Genomic DNA, 24,936 nt, shown 5'->3' with positions numbered 1-24,936 from the left:
GAGCGCCCTCCAGTGGCTGTAGGTCACGTTTACTCCTCGGTCATGTCGTTTAAGAACATGTGAAATTAAATATTTTTATATGAGTATAAGTCACAAAAAAGCGCAAAAAATATGGTAATAGGTTGTTGTTTTTTTTAGATAATTATATATTTTGGAATATACCCAGCAATCCATTTGGTTTGCGTTGTTCAGGCTTGTATTTGTGCGAGGGAGAAAGATATTGCCTAGGCAGACGTAATATTGCCTATGCAGATAGGGAGGAGGAAGAAGAGGGACGTGATTATTGGTTTGAGTGCAGTGCAGTCGGAGGAAGAGGAGGAGGAAAGAAGGAGGAAAGAAGGAGGAGGAGGAGGAAGAGGAGGAGGAGGCCCAGCGAAGCATCGGGAGTGATGGATGAGGAGCCGTCCTAGTTTCATTCCAATAAATGAGCGGCTTTCCACTTGGGCTTCCCTTCACAACCCCGGCCAGCGACGCTACGATGGAGACGGATGAGTCTCTCCCTGCTGGGCGTGAGACGAGCGAGGGAAGAGAGGGAGAGCTAGGAGAGTGGTGATGGGGGGGGAATGGAAAAGATATGGACACAGTCAGAAATCACTGGGGTGAGGGTGTAAGAGCAGAAGAGGGAATTATGACGGAGAGAGAAGAGAAAGAGAGCGAGGATGCAAATGGGAAAGAAAGAAGGATGGATGAATGAAAAGGAAATAAAATCTCTGTCGTTGCCGTCTGGCTGGCTGCGCCCTGGCAGGGATATATGGACGCGTCGGCGCTGATATGACATGGAGCACGCTTGGCGGTGCATCCTGATAACACGCAGGCACGACCGTATCCTCCCGTCAAGGCTGAGAGCCGCCCGTAACCAACCAGGGAGGTGGGATTGATTCAGGAAACTAAGTGTAACCTAAACGTGTAGCAGGGTCTTCCTCAGGCAGCATGGTGTGTTGTTTCTCCTCCTCACGACCTTCTCCCACTCCTCGTTACTTCTGTCACCCATTTTGATCATTATTTCTGTCATTTTCTTTACAATTTCTTATTTCTCTGACTGACTCATCTCCAACTACCTCCTAGACTTGTAGCCAAGACCAAGACTAGTTCAGCTCGAGAACAAAAATAATCCTACTTATTTCATCATCCTGCGTGATTGTATTCCATCATCCTGGTTCAGCTAGTTTCCATATGAGCTTGTTTTCAACTGCAGATCAATAACACAGAGAAGTGGATGATGATGTTGAACTCACTATAAATGTTTCCATCCATCAGCTGAGATCAGATATGTGTGTAATAGGGATGGGCGGTACGGACTAAAAAAATCTATCACGATAATTTCTGGCATTTATCCCGATGACGATAATAATGACAATAAAAAAAATACCAATTCAACTCCACCTTTGTAACTATAATTCTTTCTTTCTTTCTTTCTTTCTTTCTTTCTTTCTTTCTTTCTTTCTTTCTTTCTTTCTTTCTTTCTTTCTTTCTTTCTTTCTTTCTTTCTTTCTTTCTTTCTTTCTTTCTTTCTTTCTTTCCTTTTTGGCTCATTTATTTCTTTCTTTCCTTTTTGGCTCATTTATTTCTTTCTTTCCTTTTTGGCTCATTTCTTTCTTTCCTTCCTTCTTTCTGGCTCATTTCTTTCTTTCTTTCTTTCTTTCTTTCTTTCCTTTCTGGCTCATTTCTTTCTTTCTTTCCTTTTTGGCTCATTTCTTTCTTTCTTTCCTTCCTTCTTTCTGGCTCATTTCTTTCTTTCTTTCCTTCCTTCTTTCTGGCTCATTTCTTTCTTTCTTTCTTTCTTTCTTTCTTTCTTTCTTTCTTTCTTTTTGGCTCATTTCTTTCTTTCTTTCTTTCTTTCTTTTTGGCTCATTTCTTTCTTTCTTTCTTTCTTTCTTTCTTTTTGGCTCATTTCTTTCTTTCTTTCTTTCTTTCTTTCTTTTTGGCTCATTTCTTTCTTTCTTTCTTTCTTTCTTTTTGGCTCATTTCTTTCTTTCTTTCTTTCTTTCTTTCTTTCTTTCTTTCTTTCTTTTTGGCTCATTTCTTTCTTTCTTTCTTTCTTTCTTTTTGGCTCATTTCTTTCTTTCTTTCTTTCTTTCTTTCTTTCTTTCTTTCTTTCTTTCTTTCTTTCTTTCTTTCTTATTTCTTATTTTTTGGACGGTTTATCGTGAACGGTAAAATTTCGCCCATTCCTAGTGGCGACTGCACTACCGCTATTTCTACACTATTGGAGGATTGACTCCAGTGCTTTTAAGGATTGACACGAATTGCCCCCCTCCACCTCAGAAAAGTCATGAATAGTTAATGTTTCTGATTTAAATTGGACTTAATTTGGAGATGAAACCTGAATTTTAAATATTAAAGATACAATTATCAACTTGAAATTACATTATTTACCATTATGGTAATCAGATTACACTGACGAACTGGTGATCACAAGATTCTGTCACCTTGGTGTGCAACGGCATCTCAATTATCCGAGTCCGAAAGACCCGAGACAGAGACAAGACCAAGACCACAAAAAAGTGGTCTTGAGTACTACAAGTGTACTACCGTATTTTCCGGAGTAGAAGTCGCATCATCCATAAAATGCACAATAAAGAAGGAAAAAACATATAAGTGGCATTTTTTGGGGAAATTTATTTTATAAAATCAACACCAAGAACAGAAATGTCATCTTGAAAGGCAATTTGAAATAAAACTACAATAGAAGCAACAACAGGCTGAATAATTGTACGGTTTGCTTACATTACATGACACAACTGAGAACGTGCCTGGTATGTTAACATAATATATTAAGAGTTATTCACATAACTATAGCATAAATAGCATGCTAAGAAGTTTACCAAACCATCTGTGTCACTCTAAATAACTAAAATCCAATGAAATCTTCATCCATGGTGTCACTTTTAAACAACTCCGGAGGTAGAAGATGCGGCGCTTCCTCTTCTACGTCGCTTACGTCAGACTCATCGTCAGTTGCAGTTCGTCCTCTTGCGGTTTAGTGTGAAAATAACATGTGAAATGATTTACCGCTTATAATGTGTTAATAATTTCACACATAATGTTAATAATTTCACACATAAGTCGCACTCCCGGCCAAATTATGAAAAAAATTATAGTCCGGAAAATACAATACTACTACTAGGTCGTCCTCAGACGAGCCGTCCATCGTTGTCTCCAGTCATCCCGATTCTCCATACATCTTTCCAGTTCGCTGGTACCCCTGCATCCTTCTTGAGTATGTCCACATATGTTGGTGTAGGACGTCCTCTTGACCGGCGCCCGCGTGTTGGCTCCCACAGCACCAGCTTGCTGGCTGACAGTTCTGTGTGTCTTTGGCAGTGCCCTGCAAGTCTCATTCTCCTTACAGCAACCTTTTCGCTTACCCTTGGCATTCCTTCATATAGGACTTGGTTGGTTACATGTGCACTCTTGCTGATGTTAAGCACTGCACGCAACATCCTGGTGTAACACCCGTCCAGGGATTTCACTAGGGTTGGTTTGAGGGTCCAGCATTCACTGCCATAGAGGAGAACAGACTCTGCTGTCGCGTAGAAGAAGCTGAGTCTGATTTGGCGGGGGAGGTTGGAGTTCCATACACTGGTCATCCCGTTCAGGGCCCTCCATGCAAGTGCCTGCCTCACTTTTAGATCTTGCTCAGTTGAGTTGACCCACGAACCCAGGTACTTGAAGTCATCAACTTCTTTCAGCACAGTGCCGCCTGCTGTAGTCAGAGGTTGATGTTCCGGTGGAATGTTGTAGGTGATGACCTACCTCCTTTGTTATATTGTAGCGTTTCCTTTTTGTCCCTTGTTTCTCAATCTTCTCTTTTCTTCTGTTTCCTTCTCAGACGTATCCCTCCGCGGTGGCCCCGGAGCCCAGCATGAAACCTCTGGTTGGGGAGCCTCTGTATCAGCTGACAGCCCCTCCGGCGCCTACAGCGGGAACAAAGTGATAATCCACGGAAGAGACTCGGACGCCTGGCCGTCCGTCGGTCGAAGCGGCGACCCCGGCTACGCCGCGACACCAGGATGCCCCTCGGGCTCAGCTCGCTCTAACGTGGACGCCGGCGCCATCGCCACTGCTCCTAGTGGTTTTCTGAGTATGGCCACGGGTGCCGCGGACCAGCAGCCCCTCTACAACTCTCTCAAAGCAAACGGTAGCATGATGACGGGGCCCGTGTCGGCCAACGCTTTAGCCAACAACCGAGGCTGGGGCTCCGACGGGAAGCAGGACGCCATGAACGGCGGCAGAGTCGGAGCCCCCGGTAACTGGGGATCGCCCAGTTTTAACCTCAACCTCAACCCCAACGCCAACCCGTCCGCCTGGCCCGTTCTGGGGCACGAAGGCGGCGGAGGGGGCGTCATCGGCCCCAGCGGGGTGTCCAACTCCTCGTCCCTCCAAGCCGGGATGAACGGAAATGGAAATATGGGAAATGGAAGTGCGGATAACGGTAGGGGGGGGTGGGGCGGCATGATGAGCGCCACTGAAAACGACCAGCAGCACCCGTCCGCCAACACCAACTTATCCTTCAACGTGGAGCCTACGAACCTCAACACCGACGGACCAAACTACGCTAAGAAGCAGCAACAAGCTCAGGAGCCGATGAGTCCCATCCACGGCCTGACCGGCTGGGGCGGGCAGTCGCCCACCGAGTCCGCCCAGCTCAACGGGGACACGACGGGCAGTTCCGTGTGGGGGAGCGCAGAAACCAAGGCAGCTGAGTCGCCCAAAGACTCGGGCTGGGACTCGGGTCCGTCCGGAGGCCTCTCCGCCTGGGGCCGCCAGGGAAGTGGCGGTGGAAGTAGCGGAAGTGGCGGCGGCGGCGGTGGAGGTGGAGGTGGTGGTGGTTGGGGTGATTGGGGAAAGTCCTCCGGCGGTGGAGACACATCCAAAGGCTGGGAATCGGTCGACGCCGGGAGTTCTGGCTCGGGCCACGAGCAGCAACTGGGCTCGTGGGGCAAACGCCCTGGCACCGCCCCGGCTAGCGAGGACAGCGGCGACAGCAGCGAGGGTCGATCCCACCACAGAGACAGACCCACCACCATGGAACTAACCCCCATGCTGCCCCGGCAGGACCTGGACCCCAGGGTGCTGAGCAACTCGGGCTGGGGCCAGACCCCCATCCGCCAACACACCGCCTGGGAGATGGAGCAACGACTCAACTCCGGCGACGGAAAGAGCGGAAGCAGCTCGGACGCCATGGCGGGCTCCAAATCCTCGTCTAACGGGAACCCCAACCCCAACGTTGGCTCCAATCAGAGACCGAGCTCTGGAGGGAAGAGTGACAGTGAAGGATCATCGTCCTCCGGCTGGCGGGGCCCCCCACCTCAGCCAATCCAGCCCGGATCAGGGTGGGGAGACCCCCAACCTTCCCTCAACAAGGCCCCTAACGGCTCAGCCGGGGGCTGGGGAGACCCTGCACCCTCCAACGGCTCTAAGGGTGGGGGCAACCCGTCCTGGGGCTCTGAGGAGAAGTCACCCAGCTGGGATAATGGCATCATGAAGAACCAGCCCTCCTGGGGAGAGGCGCCCAAAAGCTCCCACGGTTGGGGCAACAGTAACGGGAACTCCAACGGCCCCAACGCCGCGGGGGAGTGGGGGGAACCAGACGTCAAGAACAACGGCTCCACCAGCAGCATGTGGGAAGGAGACGGAGGAAACGGAGGAAATGGTGGATGGAAGGAAAACCAGAGGGGTGGCGGTAGAGGAGGAGGAGGAGGAGGAGGAGGAGGAGGAGGAGGAGGAGGAGGGTGGGGTAAATCGGCCCCCGCCGTGACCAACTGGGGGGAGCCCCCGCGCACCAACGGCCCCGCGCAGGGAGGCTGGGGCTCGGCCAAGCCGCAGGAGAGCAGCAGCAGCGGCAGCAGCAACGGCAGCAGCAACGGCAGCAACAACGGAGGAGGAGGATGCGTCAGCATGGGGTCCTGGGGGGGGCCCAGCTCCGTCAAGCAGAACAGCCCCGGCTGGGGCAACGGGGGCAAGCAGGACCCGGGCCAGGAGCCCACGGGCTGGGAGGAGCCGTCCCCGCCCTCCATCCGCAGGAAGATGGAGATCGACGACGGCACGTCCACCTGGGGCGACCCCACCGCCTACAACAAGTCCGCCGTCAACATGTGGGACCGCAACAACCCCAACGGTAACCCCGGCAACGGCGGCAACGGCGGCAACGGCGGCAACGGCGGCGGCCCGCCTCCCAGCAAGAACGGAGGGATGATTGTTCCCCCCAACAACAACAACAATCACCACCACAACCCTCACAACATGCACCACCATCACGGCCAGACCCCGACTCATCTGCAGCACCAGGGGAATAACAACGGGTCGCCCAACGCCCCGCACCCAGGGGTGGGGCCCCAGGGCAGACCCCCCATGGCCAACCCAGGTATTTAAAAACATCCATAGTATTTCTTTATTTATACCATTTTAAAAACATAATCAGTTGTTTTAAATGCTTTGTAGTTATATCTTTGAAGAACTATCACTGATGATGGTAAAACTGATGAGGGTGAAACCTCAGAGCAGCAGACAGAGCTCTGTCTGTGTGAATGCGGCCGCTGCCCCCTGCTGGTTGACATAAGTACTGCAGCTACAGTGGAGCTGCATGACAACAGGAGATACATATATAAATATATATATATATATATATATATATATATATATATATATATATATATATATATATATATATATAATGTATGTATGTATATGGGTCAATGACGTGACGCTTATATTTTCTGAAAAACAGATTTTTTTTTAAATTCAAAAAAGGTTTAAATGGATAAAAAAATATCATATATATGACCAACCTGTCCCACATATGGACTCACTTGAATTTTACAAAAAACACTAGTTATTTGGGATTTTGTTGTTGTTTTAAGCATCAAAATGTCATGGGGTGCGACCGTCCGACCAGGACTCTGGTTTTGAAAACTTTTTTTGAAATCATTCTAAATGTATTTAAATCAATCTTCTGCCCTATCTGGCATGATTTCCGAAGTATTGTGTAGTCCTGTATAAGATTGCAACACATTTGTATTTATATTTCCGTCATAATATACAAACAAAGTTTGACTGATGTCCATTTTATGAAATATCCTGTGGCGCGACCATTAAAAAAACAACCATTTTTGTATAATACTAAAAAAATACTAATTTATTTTAATATGAATCATGGTTGCACAACATGACCTTTTTTAAGGCTAGTGCCAATTCATCTTGACAAAAAACTAAAAAAAATTGACCTGTTGAAAATCCTTATTTGTCATTGACCCATATGTATGTGTGTACACACATATATATATATATATATATATATATATATATATATATATATATATATATATATATATATATATATATATATATATATATATATATTAGGGATGGGCGGTTTAATGGCATTTAATAATGATAAAAAAAATACCAATACAAAAAGTGTCATCAACGGGAATATATCTTTCTTTCTTTCTTTCTTTCTTTCTTTCTTTCTTTCTTTCTTTCTTTCTTTCTTTCTTTCTTTCTTTCTTTCTTTCTTTCTTTCTTTCTTTCTTTCTTTCTTTCTTTCTTTCTTTCTTTCTTTCTTTCTTTCTTTCTTTCTTTCTTTCTTTCTTTCTTTCTTTCTTTCTTTCTTTCTTTCTCATTTCCTCAATTTATCGTTTTTACCGTGAGATACAAATTCTGACCGTGGGGAAATTTTTTGACGGTTTATCGTGAACGGTAAAGTATCAACCATTCCTAATATATATATATATATATTACTCATATACCTATGACGTAAATCTCCTGAACTCATTACAGCTCTATTCATTCTTGACGTGCGTCTTTATTCTTTAAAAAAAGTCTTATTCTACAAATATCAGAGAGATCTCACAAATCAGGGGGCTCAAGAAACCCACTGCTGGGTTGTTGCTGTTGTTTTTTGATTACTGTGAAAAAATTTTAATTTTGTACAATTTTATGATCATTATTATTGTTTTTAGCTTTTTTTTTTCCTAATTTCTCTTCATCTTCTCTCCGTCAGGGTGGGGCGACCTTCCCAGTGTTCAGGCCAAGTCGGAGCCGGCTTGGGGAGAACCGGCAGCTCCAACGTCAACGGTTGATAACGGCACCTCTGCCTGGGGAAAGCCCCCGGGGGTGGGAGGATGGGGGGACGGGGGCCACGAACCCTCCAGCCCTTACGTCAGAGTCAACGGACCCACAGGTCCTGCACCTTGCAAGCCAGGTAACCCACAAGACCCAACATGCATTCATTATTTACTCAACCTGCACATTGTTACCCACCTCTAAAGCTGCTTCTTGATGGGAGTGTTACAGAAATGAAAGCAATTCCACACAACACTAGGTCTTATTTGTGGTCTGCAGTTGAACCGTTTGAAAGATGTTTAATACCAAGAAGCAACAGCGACACCAAGTGGTCAGCGTTAGAATTACGCCTTGCTAAACTCTGGCAGGTTTCTGCATAGTGTTGTTTCTGTCAGCCTGTTTCAATTTTAGTTTCAGTCTAGTCTTTGGGTCGAGCTATCATTTTAGTTTTTATTAGTTTTAGTCACGTTCATTCTCCTTTTAGTCGTGTCAAGTTTCAGTCGACTAAAAGTCTGAGCATTTTAGTCTTATTTTAGTCAGAATTGTCCATTTTAGTCTAGTTTTAGTTAAAGATTGTATTTAGCCAAACCCATTTTACAATTCAAACAAGGTTATCTTATTATTATATTATTGTTACCTTATAGACTCAAGAATACATTCATTCCAGATACAGAAGACTCTAATTTGAGTTTACAACATATTTATTTTTTCCTGTAATTTTGTCACTGAAAACATGGACATTAAGGATCTTTGGTAGAACATTTCGTCTCGTTTTGGTCAACGAAAATGAAGATACATTGTAGCAGAGTTTTTATTTTGTAATCAACATTTTAGTCTCATTTTTATTTGTTTACGATATTGCATAATATATTTAATTATCGTCATCGTCACATGACCATTATTTTTGTTGCATCTCGTCTCGTTTAGATAAAGGTTCATTGACGACAATATTTGGTCATAATTTTTGTTGACGAAAAGCAACTTTGATTTGAATCCTCATAAAAACAAGCCTCAAATCCGTATTATTCCACTAAAATGTTATTGTTACCTTATAGACTCAAGAATACATTCATTCCAGATACAGAATACTCTAATTTGAGTTTACAACATATTTATTTTTCCGCATTTTTCCCCATCTTTTTCTTTTTCGACGACACATTGGGTATCCAAAGATGGTCTTCTTCTTCTCCCAGCCCCTGTATATTTATTATAATAATAATAATAATAATAATATTAATAATTTGATAATTCTTCAAAGATATAACCTCCCTTTCTCGATCTAACTTTGTTTTTAATTGACGTGAACCTAGAGCTCTGCGTTAACGGCATCAGCCATTTCGTCTCATCTTGTTTGGTCAACGAAAATTAATTTTAGATTTATTTTCTAATCTACATTTTAGTCTCGTTTTTATCTGTCTATGATATTGCATTATATATTTAATTATCGTTATCGTCACATGACCATTATTTTCGTCTCATCTCGTTTTCCTCAGGTGATAAAGGTTCATTGACGACGATATTTAGTCATAATTTTCATTGACGTAACTTTAGTTCTGCATCATGTTATGCTAAACATTCCATCTTTGATGTGTCTTTTTCTCCTCCTCCTTTTTCCTTCAAGGCCCCAAACCTATGCAAGACGGCTGGGGAGGTGGAGGAGACGAGATGAGCATGTCCACCAGCCAGTGGGACACGGAGGACGGAGACGTGTGGAACAGCCCCGCCTCCCAGGAGAGCAGCAACTCCCACAACTCCTGGAGCAACGGGCCCAAGAAGGGTCCGAGCAAGGTCAGGCCGCCACCGCCTATAAACACCGACGTTGAACATGATGTTTCCAGGAGAGAATTAAATGTTTTGCATGTGCCTCGTCAGGGGAAGATTGGCAGCAAGCCGGACGAGGCCTGGATCATGAGCCGCTTGATCAAGCAGCTCACTGACATGGGCTTTCCGGTACGGATGCAACAAATACAGCTTTTAAATGCATCACACACACAAATCGTTCACAAATAACCAGATGAGCCACTCGGTGATGGATGCAGCCGTGTAAACTAGAGATAATGATCAGCTGGTTTTTCTTCCTGTGTTGCAGAGAGACCCTGCTGAGGAGGCTTTGAAGAGCAACAATATGAACCTTGACCAGGCTATGAGTAAGTTATTTATCTATTTATTTAAACCTCTGTTGCTCCATCTGCTCTTCGATTCATTATTTATTCAGCAATAGGAACAGAGACACTGGTGCTTCAATTAGTATAGAAGGTATTGAAATTAATAGGGAAACAAAGTTTCTAGGTGTAATTCTGGACAAGAATTTGTGTTGGAAATCACATAAACAGCATACAAAGGTAAAAATATCAAAAACAATAGCTCTGTTACACAAAGTAAAAGATTCACTACTTTCACTATTTATATAACAATATGATTGTGCCATATCTGACCTATTGCATTGAAATATGAAGGAAATGCTTGCAAAAAATATACTCAGTCTATTTTCATTTTACAAAAAAAAGCCATAAGAATAATTAGTAGAAAACAATATACTCATCCTTCAAATTCATTATTCCTTCAGTTAAAACTGTTTAAATTTCCTGAATTAGTGGATCACAGAATTCTGCAAATTATGTGGAAAGCTCATAAGAAAATTTTGCCAATCAATATACAGAAAAAAATTGAAAAAAGAGAAAATAAGTATAACTTAAAAGGAACAGAGCTCTTTAAAAACCAAAAATTCAGGACAAAATTAATGGAACGTTGTGTTTCTGTAAAAGGTATCAGTTTATGGAACAATCTGGATACAGAAGCCAAAGAATGCAAATCAAACATTACATTTAAAAGAATAATAAAAGCCAGTTTGATGACGAAATATCGTGATAATTAAGTTAGGTGGGTTTCTTTTTTTCTTTTTTTCCTCTCTCTTTTTAGCACCATTGTCATATTTGTTTTTTCTTTGAATCAAAAAAGAATACGACTATCTGTGTTTGACGACAGCTGTTTTGTGTTATTTTATAACTTTGTTGTAGTTTTGATTTAGTTTTTTGTTTTTTTAATTACGTTTATTGGAAAGTGTTTTTTTTTATTGTGTAATTTGTTTTGTTTTTTATTATTACATTAATTGAAATTAGATTTCTTAGGAAAAAGGGACAGATAAAATAAGCTTCTTTCTGTTCCCTTTCATTCAAGGAAAGAGATTAGTTGTTATTATATTGACCTGTTTTGTTTTTTCTTTTACTGAATGAAATAAAGAATAAATGAAATGATTTAACTATTTAATTTCACTTATTTAGTGAAACAAGTGGTAACTTCTTTCATCCTTGTTTGTGCCTCCAGCCGCCCTGTTAGAGAAGAAGACGGACCTGGACAAGCGCGGCATGGGGATGTCCGACTACAGCAACGGCATGAACAAGCCTCACGTGTGTCGGCCCTCTGCTCTCTCCAAAGACCCCTCCGACCGCAACTCCTTCCTCGACAAGGTGAGAAATGAGCGACCAGCCGCCGGACCTTCGTACGCGGCAGGTCTGCTCTACTTCCACTTCGGCCTGCGCTCTCTTTCTGCACCCAGCGGTCACTAAGAAATCCAGCGCTGAGGTCCAGGTTGCCAGATCTGGAAGGTTCCAGCCCAAACGCGATATTAAACCCGCCAAAATAATGAAAAAATAGCCAGAATCTGACATTCTCTATATTAAAACCATCAATTATTAAATGCGGAATAAATTTCAAGCCATAAGCAAATGAGGCCAAAAAAAGTTCAGGCTCCAAACAAAGACTATAATTAAATTGAGCAGATTAAAGCAAATCAAATATCAGTGAGTTTATTGTGTACGTTTCTACTTTTCTCTGCCATAATGGAAACTTTTTGGTTAATAATTTCTCCTAAATATTTAGTAAAAACGAGGAAAAGCAGACGAAATTTGATAAATCCGCCCAGTCCTATATTTTTCAACCCAATTGGGATGAAACCTGCCCAACCTGGCAACCCTGACTCAGGTTTCTATAACCTGGAAAAACAAATGTATTTCTCCTCAAAACGATTAAATAAACCTTTCCTTTTCAAAGTGTAGGAAAACTTTTTAATGATGACTGGATAATATTAAGATTCCAGCATTATTCATGTGTAATATGCCCTCGTATAAAGCTTCTTTCTTCTTCTCCCCCGGTGCAGGATGGTGTCCTGTCAGAAGACGCCCCCTCATCACCGTTTTTGCCTTCCCCCAGCCTGAAGCTCCCCCTGGCCAACAGTAGCCTTCCTGGCCAGGGTCTGGGCCAGGGCAACCCGGGGCTGGCAATGCAAAACTTGAACAACAGACAGGTGAGAGATTAATTTATTCATCTATTTATCTTCCTCTTTTATAACTAAGTTCCTAGTATGAAAATACAGAAGCGTATGCGATAAAAGACCACATTTAAGTGTAATAATACAGATTTGAAGCTTGTTTTTATAAGGATTCAAACTAAAGTTGTTTTCGTCAACGAAAATTATGACTAAATATCGTCTTCTGTATCTGGAATGAATATATTCTTGAGTCTATAAGGTAACAATAATATAATAATAAGATAACCTTGTTTGAATTGTAAAATGGGTTTGGGTAAATAAAATCTTTGACTAAAACTAAACTAAAATGATAACTTGACCCAAAGACTAGACTAAAACTAAAATTGAAACAGGCTGACAAATCAATTCAAACATGTATCCAGTTATTTACGGCTGTGGAGGATTAAAGTGTACATGGAGCACTAATAGCAGGAACAAATGTCCTGGAAAAACACACATCCGTCTCCCCGAAGTGCTCCGAGAGCGGATGCTCACTTACGTTCGTGTGACCTTGCCTGAAGATCTCATTGAGATTAGATATTTCAGCAGCCTTGCAAAGTGAAACGTGTCCTTCGAAGCGATGCAAGCAGGATTCTCTCTCTTCAGCCGCTCTGGCAGAATAAAAATGTGGATGAAATGGTCTTTTACAGGCCTTTTGTTTTCAATTCAATTCAATTTTATTTATATAGCGTCTAATACAACAGATGTTGTCTCTAGACGCTTTCCAGAGACCCAGAACATGAACATGAACATAAACCCCCGAGCAATTATTACATAAACAATGGCAGGTAAAAACTCCCCTAGTGGGAGAAAAGCCTTAAGCCAAACAGTGGCAAGAAAAACTCCCCTTTAGGAGGGAAGAAACCTTGAGCAGGACCAGGCTCATAAGGGAGGACCCTCCTGCCGAAGGCCAGACTGGGGGAAGCAACGGGATGACTGGGGATGGGGGGGGGACCGGGACCGCAGGCCAGAACGCAGCTCCTGAGGCTCCGGCCTGCAAACATGCACAAAAGAGAAAAAAGGGGGGCCGGCACAAGAAACTACAGGAGCGATGGACAAAAACGATAGCTATGAGATACTTATAATAAATAAAAATGGAAATGGAGAAGAGAGAAAGGGAAAGGAGAGGAGAAGAAGGGTGAGAGGCACCGCCCAGCGGATCATGTCGGTGCCCCCCTGCAGCATAAGCCTATAGCAGCATATCTACCGCAAAGCTATATTTGAGACTAACTATTATAGTCTTGTTCTATAGCTGCAACTATGACTACTGACTCTAACACACTAGAGTTTACACTACCTAGAGATTTACCAACACCAGCTAGAGGTTTACTAAACACTAACTATAGGCTTTACTAAACAGAAAGGTTTTAAGTTTAGTTTTAAAGGTGGAGGTGGTGTCAGCCTCCTTAACCCAGATTGGAAGTTGGTTCCATAGTAGTGGTGCCTGATAGCAGAACGCCCGCCCTCCAAATCTACATTTAGATACTCTAGGAACTACGAGTAAACCTGCACTCTGGGAGCGGAGAGCTCTGCCAGGAACATAAGGCACTATCAGGTCTTGGAAATACTGCGGACTACTAATACTTTTGAGGGAACCAAAACAGAACCAACCTTCCAGCTGGTAAAAAATCCACATATCTCTTTTAAAATTCAGTTTCCGTGTCCACAGATACCCAGTGGAATGTTTGGCAGTGGAGCAGCACAAACCCGGGCCATGCAGCAGCAGCAGCAGCAGCAGCAGCAGCAGCAGCAGCAGCAGCAGCAGCAGCAGCAGCAGCAGCAGCAGCCTCCTCAGCCGCCAGTGCCGCCTCTCAGCTCCTCCCAGCCGAGTCTACGTGCTCAAGTGCCTCAGTTTCTCTCCCCTCAGGTACGGAAACGCACCTACGCCCAGGTCCGTTCAGAACAGGTCCGTTCAGGACCTGCATCAGCTCCCTGACTCTGAGTATTTATTTATCTCAACTGGTTTAGTGGTCCGTGGTGTCATTGCGAGGGGTCCATGATAATACTTTTTTTTTTTTTTTTTTTTAAATATCCTCTGACATTTATTGAGTTTGAGTTTGTTTATTTCGATCAGCAAAAACATTTTTAAAAAAGGTCCTTCCGACAAAACAAAAAAGAGTACATAGGTCTGACCGAAAGGGTTAGGGCAAAAGCTAACAAGCTTATAGATGCCCTAACCTTTATACCATCAAATCATATATAGCATGCGTATATACAATATGCATTATAGAAATATATTATTATTTTACTCAAATGTGACCGAGACCTTTATCTACCTAAACTACAGTGGGTCACATGATCTTCTTTTACTCTTTACAAGTGTAATTTGTTGTATTTTAATAAGAAATCTTGCATTGTTCAAGTTTTTGCATGAACTAAACAAGATCTATATCCTTTTCAAATTATAAGCCCCTTAACGTTTCAGTGGGCATACATTTCTTAAAATGCTTTTATTGTGAAATATATGCAGGAAGTTGTTGGGTAAACGCTCATTAACTTGCAAAGTTCAAGTTAGCAATTGAAATTGCAATAATGTTAAAAAAAAAAACTAAAAACAAAGAAGGAGATGATAAGCACAGGAACACAAAGAAAAAGAAAAGTAGTAAACAATGACAGCTCATATTTATAAAAAAAAAAAAAAGACAGCTTGTTCTGGACGTAGCAGACTCTGAGCCACTGGAAAAGAAAAACATAACAGATGGCGAAAAAGAAGAAGAATATATCATGTTTGAATTTACAGCATTACTGATTCGCCCCCTCCGTGTTTTTTATGTGGAGAGTTTCTGTCAGACCGAGCCATGAAACCAGCACATCAGTTGATCAAAAACATGCAGGGGTTCCGGGACCCCAAAAAGCTTGAGAACCACTGATCTAATTGACCCTTTCTCAGCCTTCTGATTGGTCCCTGACCGGCCAATCAGAAACATCATCCTCCGTTGCTACATCTGGTTTATCCGGTTGGACCAAACAGCCGTCTCTCTCTCTCACATCAGTGGAAAAAGACTAATTTTTACTTGCCAGATTTAAATCACTGGATTATTTTTTTAAACTTTGTATTAGTAGAAAGGAACATTTTTAGTGCGGTGAGGGCGCAGCATGTTTTTATCCCAAAACTGCCAAAACAAAGTCGGCTTGGCAGCGATTTACAACCCATAGCTACGACCACGAAAGCCTTTTATTTATTTATCTTAAAATGGTTAGCGGTGTGTGCTTGGGGCACTGGTAAAAGAGAGAACCTCAGGAATAGATTTCATACCAAAACCAACGATAAATTATGAAAAATGTCTGTTTTGGATACATAAACACTCGCAGTTCAACTCTCCCACCGTGCTATCAGCTAAACTAATCACAAGATCTCAGTTTCGCCGAAAACCTCAGCTTTTTAAACTCAACGGTACCCGAAGTGTTCCTTTTTATTTATATCTAGTTGCTGTTTATTTTCTTTGGTGCATTAATTAGAAATAACGTGATGTAAAATGTGATGTGGACGGAGAGATGACAGTTTTGGTGACCTAGCAACGGGGGCGTGCTTGACAAAGGGGCAATTCAACCAGTACTGGAGTTGTAAAAATAATCAGGGGGGGTGGTGGATTTTATCATATGGGAACAGATAATTTGTGCTGATTACAAATAATATAATATATTACAAATAATAGCAGTGACCAAAACACCTGCAGAAATACTGCAGGAATGACATAGCAGCAGTTAAATGCAGCCTTCTGTAAGCTTTAAATATCCACTGGGCTTACATCAAATACATCAAAACACAACAATAAAAAACACTTTTCTGAACTTATCAATATGACTCTGTCCTTCACAGGATAAGTAAAATGGATCACTGCAAAAACTCACAATCTTAACAAGAATATTTGTCTTATTTCTAGTTAAAATGTCTCAATTTAGTAAAAAAAAATCTCATTACACTTAAAACAAGAGTCATCACTGGAAAAAACAGCAATTTTCACCTGTTTCAAGTAGATTTTCACTTAAAATAAGTAGAAAAATCTGCCAGATTTGGCAGATTTTCCTACTTATTTCAAGTGAAAATTTACTTGAAACAGGTGAAAATTGTCAAATAAGTTATTTTTCTGGTGATGACTAAATGTTGAAATAGCAGTAAAACCACATTCATTGATGAAAAGACATAAGAGATGGAAAGGGGGGATGATTTTGACCCTTTTTATTTCAGGGGGGGTGCCATCACCCCTCATCCCCCCTCAACTCCAGTACTGAATTCAACCATTTTTGTCGACTGAAGAGGAACACTTCAGCTGTTGTGATTTGTGAGGATCGTTTCTCTCATCCCTTTCCCGTTTCCCACCAGGTCCAAGCACAGCTCTTGCAGTTTGCAGCAAAAAACATTGGTCTTAACCCTGCACTTTTAACCTCACCAATAAACCCTCAACAAATGACCCTGTTGTACCAACTTCAGCAACTGCAAATGGTGAGAACCTCTTTCTCCTCCTCTTCTTCTTCTTCTCCTGCTGCGTTTGCAGCACAGCTGATGTTTGCAGCGTAAAAATGAAGACTGAGGTTGTGATTTTCTGTGTTTCTGTTCCCCTTCCTCAGGCGTACCAGCGTTTACAAATCCAGCAGCAGATGATGCAGGCGCAGCGCAACGTTTCCGGCCCCATTAGGCAACAAGAGCAACAAGTGAGTCAACAGGCGGCTGGGACGGGGTCCGAGTCCCGTCTCAGAAACGCCGTGACACAACTTCCCGTTTTTCCTTTTTGTTTTCTCACTCAATTACATCAAAGCCAGAACGTGCAAAGTCACGAACGGCGTTGCACGAACGTTTCCTTATCTGCATCTCTGATGTGGTTAACAGCTTCTCAATTACTTTTTTTAATTTTATTTGAAGGTCTTGAGTGTGAAAGTAGATGTCTGGCACAAGATAAACTTGGTAAAAACAAGATCTTTCAGTTCTTATTTTCTTTTACTCTCGTCTCTTTTTTTTGTGTTTTTAATAATAATAATAATAATAAAACTTTATTTGTATAGCACATTTCATACAAGAATTGTAGCTCAAAGTGCTTTACATCAATAATACGGCAAACAGCAAGTGCAGTTTAAATAAAGAGAAAGGTATAAAATAACAATCAACATCATATCAGATCCTAGCGTTCTAATAGGTTACTTAGTTACCATAATCTCATTACAAACACACATTAAAAACATTAATCAGCATCGTATCAGATCCTAGTGTTCTAATAGGTTACCTGATTTAACATAATCTCATAGAGTATAAATAGTGACAGTTAAAAAAATGTAAAGTTTAAAAATATAAAAGTTTACAAAAAATTAAACAGTAGTGCGTACAGTGCAGAGTAAGTTAAAAGTGCAAGTCGGTGCAGTAAGAACTGGAACAAGTATTTAGGGTATTTAATTTTTTAATTTTAAGAGTCCTTTGTTCTTAAAAACGCAGTTTGAACACCTCATTTTTGGTGCATCAGCATAGAACTGCAATTCATAGAATGTGTCCTGATGGTTAATAGAGGGAATGCACATAACGTCACAGATGCGACTTCACAGCTGGTTACTCTGAGTGGCAGAAAGACCGAGTGGCAGCGTAAACTTTCAGTTTGACACTGGAAAACATCTAAAATGGGAAAGAGCTGTTGTGCGATCGACTGTACTCATAGATTTAGCAAGAAATCTGAGTTATTGTTTTACAGACATCCGAAAAATAAGCTTAAAAGAGACAAACAGATCGCTGCAATTCACAGAAACAACTGGATTCCAGGCACCGAAACGTGGATTTGCGGTTCCCATTTTGTATCAGGTAATGTTGGATTTTTGGGTAGTTAACGTTAAACGGTCAAATCATAAAGTTCAGTGTCCTCATCACTTTAATTTCTACAACAAATCCTGCCTTGAAGTCGGACCAAGCGTCAAGACTTTTGTAAGCCTTCAAGCTTTGCTTTGTGTATTTCCCCGGCGTAGAAATTAAGTACATATAAATATCAGGAAACTGGATTCGTGGCCAAATATTAATGTCCATGGACCACTGGTTCTTGGTAACTGTACCAAATATTAATGTCCATGGACCACTGGTTCTTGGGGTAACTGTACCAAATATTAATGTCCATGGACCACTGGTTCTTGGTAACTGTACCAAATATTAATGTCCATGGACCACTGGTTCTTGGTAACTGTACCAAATATTAATGTCCATGAACCACTGGTTCTTGGTAACTGTACGGGTCACTGTCAAGTCCAACTGACTTTAATTTAAGCCGATAATCGTCTGTTATCCCGTCTTCTCCACTAGTTGCAGCTGTTTTTGCTGATGTTTTGCCACTAAGGGGTCGTGGTCCAGTGTGGAAGTGACATCAATGCAAACCCTCTATTCCAACGGCCTGTTCTCCCCCCCAGGTTGCACGTACAATCACCAACATGCAGCAGCAGATCCAGCAGCACCAGCGTCAGCTGTACCAGGCGCTGCTGATGAAGCAGCAGCAGCTCCCCTCCCACTCTTCCTCCTCCTCCTCATCCTCGGCCGGCCTGCACCCCCCCGGCGGCCACGCCGGCGGCCACGGCTCCGGGAAATCAAGCCTGGACCCGTTCTCCGGCCCGCACCAGGTCCCCGGCCTCTCCGACTCACTGCACACCAAAGAGCCGCCGTCCCCGCCCAACGCCTACAGCACCTACTCTCTCTGTGAGTTACCGGGAGTAACCGGGCCGTTAGCATCACACTCGTTCAGGGGGGGAACGTTCGGCTCTAAAAACATCAGCTAGAGTCATGTCCTCCGTTTCATGGGATGTGGGATTATAATAAAACATAACGCTGCTTACATTTACAGTTACTTACATTTTTCTTCATCAGCTTGACCGAATACGATATTTTTGCGATATGGCAAAAATATCGTATCACGATTTTGTTAAAATAAAATCGATTTTGTCACAATCTTAAATTGACAAAATAAAAACAGACAATAAATATTGCTGAGGGTGGTAATGATTTTAAGAGACTACTAAAACTGGGTTTTAAACTGTCCGACATTTTTAAAAATTATTTAAAAAAAAAAAAGGATTATAGTGAACTGTCGTCGTCGATGCAGAAATGGGGCCAGAAAAATATTTTTGAATGATTATAGTTATCAGATTCATAACTGATTTTTTTTTTTTTTTTTGTGTAATTTTCATGTTTTGCCAGTTTGTTCATTTTTATTTACATTCTGTTCAGTAACTTAGTGAGAAGTGGAATTATATTAAAACATAACACTGCTTGATATCAAATATCAAAAATATAATATCACAATTTTTTTTTTAAATAAAATTGCAATTTCAATTTGTCACGATCTTAAATTGAAAAAATAAAAACAGACAATACATGTTGCTGAGGGTGATAATGATTTAAAGAGACTACTAAATTGGGTTTAGAGCCGTCCAACATGTTATTAAAAACTAGGAAAGGAGTGTAACGTCGTCCTCGATGCAGAAATGGGGCCAGAAAACAAAAATCTTGAATGATTGTACCGGTAGTTGTTTCAATAACTGGCGTTTTGTCAGTTTTCATGTTTTGCCAGTTTTTTCATTTTTATTTACATTCTGTTCAGTAACTTAGACGTGAGAAGTGGGATTATAACGCTGCTTAATTTCAAATATCAAACATATATCATGATTTTTTTTTAAATAAAATCACGATTTCGATTTGATTACGATCTTAAATTGAAAAAATAAAAACAACCAATACATGTTGCTGAGGGTGGTAACGATTTAAAGAGACTACTAAAACAGGGTTTAAAAAAAATCTTGAATTATTGTAGTTGTTTCAATAACTAATATTTTTTCAGTTTTCATGGTTTTCCAGTTATTTACATTCTGTTCAGTAACTTTCTAGAAAGCTGGTTTGTGTAGAAAATCTTTCCTTCAAGCTCATTAAAGTAAAGACTTAATTGCACGTTGTCATGCTTGAGTCAGTCGTGATAAACTAAAGCAAAATATTAAGAAAAGGGAATCTCTTCTACTTCTTAATCACTTCTGTATGAAAGTAAAGGGACATTTCCTCAAATATTGTCTTTTTTTTAGGGAAGTCACAAACTATCTCTCGGTTCGGCCGTCTGAGCGTGTCGTATAGGTTTTTCCACTGGTGGAAGTCGATTTAGAGCAAATATCACTATACATTCCCACAGCAGGGCTGTATTTGCACATCACATTTGTTGCTTCTCACTGGTGCAACGTGACGTTTCACCACCGCATCCGCGCACGCTGTGAGACAACAACCCGCTTGCATCACGCCGTCTCCAAATTCAGTGTTTATGCAAGTAAATATAATAACAAAATATGCATCTAAAAGACTCAAATTTGGAGTTAGTTTCCTTTTCCAGTGGTCTTTTATGGGATAACGGGGTCTAAATGACAGGAATCATGGTTATTACCGTAATATTTAACCCATAATTAGTGCAATTAAAAGAAAAGCTGTTGAGTTCATGTCTGTTTCTGCTTGTGACGATGCTAAGCTGTGTGTTGTGTGTTTTGTGTTGTGTGTGTGCAGCCGGACTGAATCCAAACATGAATGTAAACTGCATGGAGGTGGGCGGTCTGTCCCTGAAGGAGCCGCCCCAGCCCCAGTCTCGCCTGTCCCAGTGGACACACACCAACTCCATGGACAACCTCTCTGGAAACTCTGCAAACCTGGAGAATAACCTCAATAAGCACGGTAGGTCGCCGACCTGAGCCGGTCCGAGATAAATGACCCCTTTTCCACCAAACCGGTTCCAGAGCTGAGTTTGGAACCAAGCTTTTTGTTTCCACTGACAAAGAACCGGCTCCGGGTCAGAAGAACCGGTTCCAAGGTAGTACCAACTTTTTGCTGGACTAGAGGAAAGAAGCGCTTACGTAAGCGGAGGGAGGGGGGGGTTTATTTAGACCAACGGCAACAGCAAGACTGGGAGACGGAGACATTTTCAAATAGGATTTAATCTGGATGCAGCAAAGCATCATGGGTCTGAGGAGGAGACAACCTGTCTTTTATGGCGCTTTTCCACTAGTACCTACTCATCCTCGACTCGCCTTACCCTCGTTTTCTTTTCAATACTCAGATCAGAAGTAGGAGGTTGGAGAGAAGCTGCTGTGACGTATTTGATTGTGTGATCTAAACTAAGAAGACAACAACACTAAAGATGTAGAACCTGGAGGAGATGATAGATGTGCTGCTGGGTCTGTGGGTTGTGTTTAATATCAAGTTAAAAAATGAGAGAGAGAGAAACTTCAAGCGGCGACGCTTTTTAACGTTTTTAGTTTGTCTCTGCGCTGCTGAAAAGTGCGTTGGTACCGTGAGCAGCTATGAAGAGACAGAGCTCCTGGTAGATCTGGTCGTTCCTTATCTCCGTCTAGATCCCTTTTTAATTCTCTCCTCAGCACCAGGTTTATGAACATCTGCACCTCAGAGTTGGATCATGAAACAGACTTTTGCTGCCGTTGCTGGCGGAATAAAATGAACAAGAATCCGTCAGAGTCTCTTTCTCTGATGTCACATCCTGACTCAGACGTCTGACTCCAACCCCCCGACCAATCGGTGGCCTGTAGTGTGATGATGTCAGATACAGCCGACTCAGCTGCTTAGAACCTCGAAAGAATAGTTACAGAAAAGTATCTACTCGTCATGTTAGACCCCTGGTGGGAAAGAACCAAACCGAGTCGGGCTGAGTAGGTGCTAGTGGAAAAGCGCCATTAGTTGTTGTTGTTGCTTCAACTTTCACGCAAACGCAGCAACGTAACTGACGTTTGCAGTGACGTAATAACGTAGCTCCCCTTAGCACCGGTGCTATGGAAAAAGAAACCGGTTCTCAGCTGGTTCCCAAGTTAAACAAGTTGTGAACCAGAACCAGCCCTGGAACCGGTTTGGTGGAAAAGGAGTACCAGACAGCACCGTCCTCTTGATCCGGCCCGTTAAAGTCGTGTTAGAGGTTTCACACCTCCGGCCTCCGAGTCGTTGTGAAACTCCGACGGTGGCTTCCATCTTTCACACCCTCCGTTGGTCCTTTTGTGGTGTTTCACACCTCGTCTCTGCAGACTGTCACCCTCCCCCGCAGACCAGTTTCCAACTGCTAAAGTGCATGTTATTACAAACGGAGTACTACATGCTTGTCTTATGTCCCGTATACGACTCAAACCCGAGCTTTCGTCCCCACATGTCTGATCAGAGCGAGCCAGAGTCTACAGTATGTCCCTCCTGCCTCTCTTAGTTTGAGTGTTTATTTCCTGCTGCGGTACGTTGGTGTCCGTCGGCTGCACGGTGACACCGTTCTGTCCGTGTTTCCTCCAGGTGCCATATCTGCTGCCTCTTCCCTGGTGTCGTCGGGGAAGCCCCCCCAGCTGGAGGACTCGTACAGCCCGTACGGCCTCATGTCCAACAACGAGCCCCCCGCCAACACACTGGTGCCTCCCGACAGCTGGGGCCAAGCCAAGAGCCCCAACGAGAAGCTCAGCAACGGGACCAACATCAACTGGCCCCCAGGTGAGGACCAGTCACATCGCCATGGAAACCATTACCCTTTACACAGAGCTGCTTCCTCCATGCTCAGAACCGTCACCATGGAAACCTGGGACTGCCAGATCAGAAGCTGCGTCCTAAATCCCACACTTCCACCCTAATGAGTAGCAAAAACAGTATGTGAGATGTTTTAGTGCGTCTGAAACATTAGTACGTACTCAATAGTATGTGCTATCCATACTCATTCTGGAGAAATGTATTAGTATGGATTGATTGACACTAGCTAAGCAGAAACTTCCCACAATGCAATGCAGCCGTGTTTGGTTGCTAAGTGATACGCAGATTCTTTTTATTTTTATTTTTATTTCACCTTTATTTAACCCTTGTGCTGTCTTCGGGTCGAGGGAGGGAGGGAGGAAGGAAGGAAGGAAGGAAGGAAGGAAGGAAGGAAGGAAGGAAGGAAGGAAGGAAGGAAGGAAGGAAGGAAGGAAGGAAGGAAGGAAGGAAGGAAGGAAGGAAGGAAGGAAGGAAGGAAGGAAGGGAGAAAAAATGAAAGAAAGAAGGAAGGAAGGGAGAAAAAATGAAAGAAAGAAGGAAGGAAGGGAGAAAAGAAGGAAGAAAGAAGGAAGGAAGGGAAAAAAGAAGGAAGAAAGAAGGAAGGAAGGAAGGGAAAAAAGAAAGAAGGAAATGAGTAAGGAAGGAAGGAAGGAAGGGAAAAAAGAAGGGAGTAAGGAAGGAAGGGAAAAAAGAAGGGAGTAAGGAAGGAAAGGAGAAAAAAGGAAAGAAAGAAGGGAGGAAAGAAGGAAGGAAGGAAGGAAGGAAGGAAGGAAGGAAGGAAGGAAGGAAGGAAGGAAGGAAGGAAGGAAGGAAGGAAGGAAGGAAGGAAGGAAGGAAGGAAGGAAGGAAGGAAGGAAGGAAGGAAGGAAGGAAGGAAGGAAGGAAGGAAGGAAGGAAGGAAAGAAATACGTCCACAAATAACAGCAATCAAAAATAAAGATTAAAATGAGAGTGCAAACTGTTTCAGCAAATAAAGTGCAGTAGTGGTGACTCCAGTAACGTGTAGAAAAAACAACTTCAGTAATAATTAAAAAAAACACGGGCACATGTAGTTTAAAAACACAGGCATTGCCGAAAGGATTCTCGTTGTCGGTCTTTTAGAAAGATACTTAGGATAACGTTAGCGGTACCGTGCAAAGCTGCAGCAGCAGCATCATCACGCTACAATTCAAATGTGAGGAATTAGGTGTGATTTCACTTTGGTTTCCATAAGATATTAACCAGATGAGTTCATCATTTATCACATTATTGTGTGGGTAGATGTTTTTGCAAATAATAAAACCACACAGCGCAGGAGAAATGCCATCTTGTTTGGGCGAGGATAAACGGGAAAGAGCGGAGCGGTGCTGCTACTGCTGCTGTTACCATGGTAACAGCTGCTACTGCTGCTGTGACAGGAGTCGTTACCATGGTAACAACTCCCCCTCCCAACGGCAGGAAGTGCCGTGCGCGCTCTGAGTAGTACGTCCGAATTAATGCATACTGCTGGTATTTACTCGAAAGTGTGCCGAACTTAAGTATACTTTTAGAGTATATACTGTTTAGTTCGGCATTTCGGAGTATTTTGAAGGTTTCAACGTGACGTCAACCCTCCTGAATCAGCGTGTTTGAATCCTGCAGAGTTCTGCCCCGGCGTGCCATGGAAGGGCCTCCAGAACATCGACCCCGAGAACGACCCCAACATGACCCCTGGCAGCGTCCCCAGCGGTCCCACCATCAACACCAACATCCACGACGTCAACCGCTACCTGCTGCGGGACAGAAACGGAGGTGAGTGAAGGAGGGAAGACGAGGGCAGACGTTGACCCCTAACATGGACTACCCCCCCTTTAGTAACCTCTGACCCCTGGTGTGACCTCTCCCCACCATGAACCTCCTCCAGCTCTCTTTACCCTCCACCTTCACCAGAACATCTGGCTCAGTCACATCCGTGTCTCATTTGATCAAACCCACAAAGAGAAGCCTCGCCCAGCTGCTCAAAGATCAGTGTGTGTTTTAAGAGCGTTTTCTTTCCCTCCCTCAGAAAAATCAGTAGACGTTGACAGAAAATTTACTGTCTTTTGACCCT

General features: G+C 42.8%; 1 protein-coding gene across 1 annotated transcript in view; it reads left to right on the top strand.

The window, feature by feature from the left end:
* Window positions 1-2,911: 2,911 nt before the first annotated feature.
* tnrc6c2 (trinucleotide repeat containing adaptor 6C2) overlaps window positions 2,912-24,936 on the top strand; it is a 38,143-nt gene continuing 16,118 nt past the window's right edge. Inside the window, exons 1-15 of the mRNA XM_061728809.1 lie at window positions 2,912-2,963; window positions 3,833-6,367; window positions 8,006-8,206; window positions 9,689-9,855; window positions 9,940-10,017; window positions 10,157-10,214; window positions 11,392-11,534; window positions 12,224-12,370; window positions 14,043-14,240; window positions 16,698-16,817; window positions 16,943-17,026; window positions 18,749-19,031; window positions 20,871-21,035; window positions 22,644-22,835; window positions 24,489-24,638. Coding sequence (XP_061584793.1) covers window positions 2,912-2,963; window positions 3,833-6,367; window positions 8,006-8,206; window positions 9,689-9,855; window positions 9,940-10,017; window positions 10,157-10,214; window positions 11,392-11,534; window positions 12,224-12,370; window positions 14,043-14,240; window positions 16,698-16,817; window positions 16,943-17,026; window positions 18,749-19,031; window positions 20,871-21,035; window positions 22,644-22,835; window positions 24,489-24,638 — 4,573 coding nt within the window. The remainder of the gene's footprint in view (window positions 2,964-3,832; window positions 6,368-8,005; window positions 8,207-9,688; window positions 9,856-9,939; window positions 10,018-10,156; window positions 10,215-11,391; window positions 11,535-12,223; window positions 12,371-14,042; window positions 14,241-16,697; window positions 16,818-16,942; window positions 17,027-18,748; window positions 19,032-20,870; window positions 21,036-22,643; window positions 22,836-24,488; window positions 24,639-24,936) is intronic.

This window comes from Cololabis saira, chromosome 1, assembly GCF_033807715.1.
Source record: "Cololabis saira isolate AMF1-May2022 chromosome 1, fColSai1.1, whole genome shotgun sequence".
Taxonomy (NCBI): Eukaryota; Metazoa; Chordata; class Actinopteri; order Beloniformes; family Belonidae; genus Cololabis; species Cololabis saira.
This window is presented reverse-complemented; position numbering and strand designations above follow the sequence as displayed.